This window comes from Plutella xylostella, chromosome 17 (assembly GCF_932276165.1).
Source record: "Plutella xylostella chromosome 17, ilPluXylo3.1, whole genome shotgun sequence".
In the NCBI taxonomy this organism is placed as follows: Eukaryota; Metazoa; Arthropoda; class Insecta; order Lepidoptera; family Plutellidae; genus Plutella; species Plutella xylostella.
The window spans coordinates 63,065-69,546 of NC_063997.1; the positions used below are offsets into that span (position 1 = coordinate 63,065).

Genomic DNA, 6,482 nt, shown 5'->3' on the forward strand with positions numbered 1-6,482 from the left:
AGGATTAAGCTTTAAATAGTTTTAAATAAAATACATGTTACAAGTTAAAATATTTTTTATTCACTACATGATACCACGACAGAATGTTGGAAGGCAGAATGATAGGCGCATTGTCGTACGACTAAAGAGTTCCATATAGTCATGTATAATATGCTCTTCGTATAGAATAATACAGTGTCCTTAGTTTTAATTTTAAGTATATCTAATATGTATAATGTTCAATAATTAATTGTTTTTTTCAGTTGCTTTAGGGTGAGGCCACACGAGCGTAGTTTATGAGAGCGAGTGACTTCCCCACCCCCCTCGTCCCCGCGCATACTTTTCTGCCGCGCACAACTCACAAAATTATGCTCGTGTGGCCTCACCCTTAGTCAGTTCCTAATTTGTAGGTCACAAGAATCTAAGGCTGCGTCTCCAGTAGGCAGAGTGCTAGTTTTGTGCTCACATACGCGCCCAGTATTGCGTGAACATTACTTGTGTACTGGGAACGCATCCTAATGGCACCGCAATCTATAAAGCTGCGTACAGACCGGCCCAACGAACGGGTTTCGTTGACCTTCGTTGCTGCAATCTGCCCCGTATTATGTATGATAAATATCCATCGTTGGGATAACCGTTGGCGTTCGTTGGCCCGGTCTGTACGCAGCTTAAAACAAACGCGACGTTTTAGACTATTGTTGTTCTTATAATGAGGTCGCTGCCCGCGGGTCACTGCGCGCCGGCGTCGCTCAGCCCCGGGCGGTCACTGCGCGCCGGCGTCGCTCAGCCCCGGGCGGGTCACGGGCGTCACGGCGCGGCGCCGGCGTCGCTCAGCATGTCGAGCAGGATCTCCACCTTGAGCCGCAGCAGGTTGACCTCGTCGTCGCGAGCCGCCAGCGCCGCCCGCAGCCGCGCCGCCTCGCGCGCCGCCGCGCCCGCGCGCCCCGACGCTGCCCGACACCAACAGACAATAATATTAATAATAATATGTGGGGACATCTCACACACGGCCATCCGACCCCAAGCTAGGCAGAGCCTGTGTTATGGGTATCGGACAGCTGATATATCTGTCGCAGGCATCTGGTTTAATCTCCTGTTTGATTGAACCACTAGCCCGTTCATTGGATGACGCCATTCAGTTGTATGACTAGGCCGAACGTTGATTGTACAAGCGTCACAAAACGTCCAACTAGTTAGCTGACTTAAAATCAGTCAGGTGGTGAACAAAACAAATATCTAAGGCGTCTAACAGCTAACAGCTGACACAAAAAGCACCTATATTGTTAGTTTTTTGCAAATAAATTAGCTTTAAAGTGCGTTATTTGTGTTAAAATAGTGTGAAAACATGGATTTACCTATTATTACGCCGAGGGCGGATAGTTTCAAAGAAAAAATTGTGGCGAAACTGGATAATTATGAACAACAATATGAAGGTACGTTTATTGTTATTGTTTAGTTAATTTGTGAGATAAGAGCTTTGTAACATAGTCTTTTTGTTGACTCTTGTATGGTCATGTTCACCCTAACCAGACATTACAAAGTTGCTATACTATATCCCATTCAACGACTTCGCTGAATGAAGTTCAGTCAAGACGTCGAACGTTACAATCAACGACTTGACGAGTTGTCCTTTAGTCATACAACTGAATGGCGCCATCCAATGAACGGGCTAGTGGTTCAATCAAACAGGAGATGAAACCAGATGCCTGCGACATATCTACACAAATACATAGATAGATAGGTACATATGAAATATAAATATCAACACCCAAGGCCCGAGTACAAATATCTGTCTGCCCCAGCCGGGAATCGAACCCGGGACCTTCGGCGCAGTAGTCAGGGCCACTAACCACTTCGCCATTCGACCGTCTAACTAAGATGTACTAGCGGTGAGGGGGAGGTTCCAGTAGAAGCGGTCCGTACAAGTATGGATAGAACGAAACGTTGTGACTCAGGGGCTCTTTCTAAAAATCTTTTGATTTACTACATTGGATTATACCACGATTACACAAAATGAGTGCGTGCAAGAAAATTAAAGATCTGAGGGACTAGTCTCCTAGGTACTCTGCTGGGTAAAATACGAGGTTTCGGGTTTCGGAGAGCGGTCATTCAACCGTTACGTTTAAATGCAACGACATAATAAGTGAGTACCTACAGTTGTAGCTAGCACAGCACTCCTCTAGGATTTGTTTCACGGTCTGAGATATAGCAATCACAGAGCTACTCGAACTGTAATACGCTAGTGTAGTGAATATACTCATGATACACACCTGGAGTCCACTGTCCGTGCTGGAAGCTGTAGGTGGCGTCTCCCAGCGCGAGCGTGAGCGGCGGCGGGTCGAGCGCGAGGGCGGCGGCGGCGGCGGCGGCGCCCAGCTCGCGCGCCACCACGCCCGCCGCCCGCCGCCGCGCCGGCGCCCCGCGCCCAGAGAACTTGCTGCCGAATAGCGGCATCAAACTTACTACACTACACTGGGATTTTGTACACGTTTTTTTATTTATCTTTGTTGCGTCGTGTCGAAAATAATGTCGTAACTATGTGATAATTGTCATAATCATAACATACCGTTTCCATGGCAACCATACCCTCAGAATACCTACTCTGTGAATATTAAGATTACAAGCTCAGACCAATCAAGCCATGCTGTGCTTACACAACCCGGAATAAGGAACATTTATAAGTACATATTTCTCTAAAGCTGCGTACAGACCGGCCCAACGATGGATATTTATCATACATAATACAGGGCAGATTGCAGCAACGAAGATCAACGAAACCCGTTCGTTTGCGTTTGTTTGGCCGGTCTGTACGCAGCTTTATCAGAACGATAAAGCATCACTCTCATCCCATTGAATTTTAGGCGTTTTTGCATTATGGCAAAATTAAAATGGATGACGCCGACCCGGGTCGGTAAGCGCGAGGCCCCATTGCCGCGGTGCGCTGCTGCGCTGTGTTGCTTACCATAAATATTTCATTCATTTCATATATCAGGGCCATGTCCAAGGAACAGTATTATATCTCGTCATGTTATAAAAATAAATGGGGCGTCGCCTTAAGTGGAAAAAAACAAGACTACAATAGTGGCCAATGGCCATACACACGTTTCCATCGCCGGCACCGGTCTTGACCAAGGACTTTGCAAAGTCCTTGGTCTTGAGTCTTGACTGACCCAAGAATCGAGACCGCTTAATAGCCCTGATTTTACTGTGTACATCTACCTTCCGAACGAAAGTATCGTAGCTTTAATCACTAATCCAAGTCAAGACAAACGCTTTTGAAGACAAGAGGATACTCGATCTCGATACGAAACGGGACGAGTTAAAGGCCCGACCACCAGCGGCCATAAACTATAATTATGTAAACGGTGTCTTAACGTGTGCCCAGTGTGCACGAACGTTCCAAGCCAAGATTGGCTATTGTGGTGATGTATTCTATGTCTATCCTTTATGTATCAATAAACGCCAGTCTAAGCCTAACGCGTGTCTTATTCAACCGCCTCCTTAGCTCCAACCTTATATGGCGACCTTGCCAATTCGGTTGTAAAAATAAATAAATTTATTCTCCTATATACGTAATATATACCGACAAATACATATATATTTCGGACTTTTATGTGTTAAAATGGGTAACACTAAATCGCAAGAAACAATCATTGCCCAAAATGGGGAAGGCAATTCCGCGAGTGTGCAACAATTGCAATACCATGTATCGGTGACCAACGTTCTACTGATGATTATCGTCATGTTCCTGTGCCTCGGTGGTTGCTTTAAACTGATGGAATTATACAAAAAGTGCCACCAGCAACAAATACGTCGTGAAATAAACGCGCGGTCCGTGATGATGCTGAAGCCGGTCGGCGACCGCCGGCCCCCTGAGGAAGTGCTACGTGTATAAAAGTGATATTCAGTGCCTACACATATATATTTTTATTATCTGAACAAATAATAATCGAGTGAATTACCCATTTAAAGTGCGTCATACAATGTAAGATGTCTTATTGAGTGCACAAGGCTCACGCGAATTCAATACCTACGGGCGGACAAAAAAGGAAAGTGTTTACATTCTTGGGACTTGCACGAGGCTCGCGCGCGATAAATACTGTGACTTGAACTTGAAAATAATTAATTAGGGTTCAATATAATGTTTATTCTATTATTAATCATGACATGGAATTTATTTGCGTAACTCTTACTAAATTAAGGTCCTTATATACGAATCTAACTAAATTAAGTCTTAAAAGAAGGACTTCTGAAACATTAAAAGGTAAACTAAATGAATGTAATATTATCTACAGGGAGCACCAGAAAATAGTTGATATTTTGGAAAAGGAGATTAAAAATTGTGAGATAAATAGTAGTGACGTAATAATTATACGGGAAAATTGTACGGAAATTAATAATTTGTACTCCCAAATACACGAATTTTGTAATCAATATATAGGTAGTATAGAGTCAAATTTATTACCAAAAATGGATAAATTCGATTTGAAAACAGCTATAATGCTGCTACCAGAAATGAATGGAGATGAATGTGTGACGAAAAAATTAATTAATTGTATAGAAATGTATCAAAGTATAATTGATTCTACTACGGAACCACAGTTAATTAAATTTGTTCTCACTTCTAGACTTTCGGAGAGCGCTAAAATGCGCCTATCCCAAAACTATTCTACATGCAATGACTTAATTAGTGATATGAAGGCACACCTTTTAACTAAGAGATCCAGTAACGCCATTCATTTGGAACTTATGAAAATGCGGCAAAATGATGATACGGTAGAGGATTATGGAAAAAAAATTGAGGACTTGTTTATTAATCTGACAATTTCACAGGCTGATGGGAAGGCTGACTCGTTCCAAACGCTTAAACCAATAAATGAAAAATTAGCTATTCACAGATTTACAGATGGACTACGCAGCCGTGAGTTAAGTGTCATTTTAGCGGCCCGGAATTATTCGGAGCTGAAAGATGTTATTCGGGCTGCGAAGGACGAAGAAGCTTCGGGAAACCACCAATCTACTTCTTCAGTATTTGCTGGTCAGACTCAAAGGGGCTATCCAGGTAGGTTTGGTAGTAGGAATTTTTATTCCAATAGGTACCCAAGAGCCAGAGGTCATTTCCAGAGAACGAATAATTGGGACTTTAATGGTAATCCAGGTGGTGATAACAGAAATGGGTTCCCGAGCCGCTATCAGCGAGGGGGTCGCGGCGGTTATAACGACAACTACAGAGGTAGGTACATTCACGCCCAAACGCGTAGGATAAATTGCCTCAATGAAACCGATAATTCGCCCAATGAACAAAATTTAAATTCGGAAACATTTTTTCGTGACTAAAACCATATTTACGTGCAATTTCGGGAACTATGTAGAATTATACTACAATAATTTACAGCGAAAATTTTTAGTTGATTCAGGCGCCACAATATCGGTTATAAAACTTGAGGCCTTGAGTTACACTGACAGCGAAAATATACATAAAAATTGCATACAAATTCAAGGATTAGGTGGAAACTTATTAACTGAAGGCAACGTTAAATTAGAACTGTTTGTAGAAGATAATGTCATTCAGCACGACTTTCATGTACTTAATAATTTACCATGTGACTATGATGGAATAATAGGACAAGATTTTTTGGAATATTACAGATGTGTCTTAGACTATGAACGATGCGCGTTATCTTTAAAAAATAATAATTCTGTTATATTAATACAGTTACAAAACGGGAATAGATTAAAGAATAAAAGTTTTGAAATTCCCCCGAGATGTGAAAAATATTTATGGCTAGACACAGACAAAAGTGATGATTGCGTTATTTTTCCAATGGCATTAGGAGAAGGTATATTTTTAGCAGGTAGTATTAGTAAACCAAAAAACGGGAAAATACCTGTGCAAGTATTAAATACTAGGGAAGAAACAGTGAAAATTAGTAATTTTAACCCTGAAATAGATGATCTAAATGATTATTTAATAAAAAACTTTGAATTTAACGAAAAATCGCCGGCTAGAGTAAAGAAACTATTAAATACAATCGATTTGTCACATTTAAAAGCAGAAGAAAGAACATCAATAATAGATATTTGTGCCAAATTTGCAGATATTTTCTATTTGCCTGGTGATCAATTATCCACTACTGATATCTACGAAACTAAAATACATGTAAAACCTGATGCTTCACCAGTTTACACTAAACAATACCGACTACCACATGCTCAGAAAGAAGAATTAGAAAAGCAACTTCAAAATATGTTATCTGAAAAAATTATTGAACCAGCAAGTAGTGAGTGGTCCAGCCCTGTTCTATTGGTACCAAAAAAATCTACCGACGGTAATAAGAAATGGAGATTAGTAATAGATTTCAGAAAACTTAATGAAAGAATTGTAGACGATAAATTTCCGCTGCCGAATATAACTGATATTTTAGATTCTCTTTCCGGTTCAGTTTACTTCAGCCACCTAGATTTAAATTCAGGATATTATCAACTTAATTTAGATCGCTCTA

General features: G+C 41.2%; 1 protein-coding gene across 3 annotated transcripts; it reads right to left on the bottom strand.

Annotated features, from left to right (window-relative positions):
- Nucleotides 1–37: 37 nt before the first annotated feature.
- LOC119691439 (protein chibby homolog 1) lies at nucleotides 38–2,548 on the bottom strand. 3 transcript variants are annotated; one of them, XM_048626834.1, is made up of 3 exons: nucleotides 2,250–2,548; nucleotides 815–929; nucleotides 38–733 (listed from the first exon to the last, which is right to left on the bottom strand). In XM_048626834.1, exons 1-3 carry the CDS (start codon nucleotides 2,431–2,433, stop codon nucleotides 709–711), a joined length of 324 nt encoding a protein of 107 aa, XP_048482791.1. In that variant the 5' UTR covers nucleotides 2,434–2,548; the 3' UTR covers nucleotides 38–708. The 3 variants fall into 3 exon arrangements, with proteins under 3 accessions (XP_048482791.1, XP_048482790.1, XP_048482789.1); XM_048626833.1 differs by having other exon boundaries at nucleotides 38–767; XM_048626832.1 differs by having other exon boundaries at nucleotides 38–929; nucleotides 2,250–2,544.
- Between the last annotated feature and the right edge of the window lie 3,934 nt (nucleotides 2,549–6,482).

Bases quoted from the DNA above. Each gene is read 5' to 3' on its own strand.
- LOC119691439 (XM_048626832.1), bottom strand. From the start codon at position 2,433: ATGCCGCTATTCGGCAGCAAGTTCTCTGGGCGCGGGGCGCCGGCGCGG. The intron at 930-2,249 runs GTGTGTATCATG...GGTGTCGGGCAG, and splicing joins GCACGGACAGTGGACTCCAG to CGTCGGGGCGCGCGGGCGCG.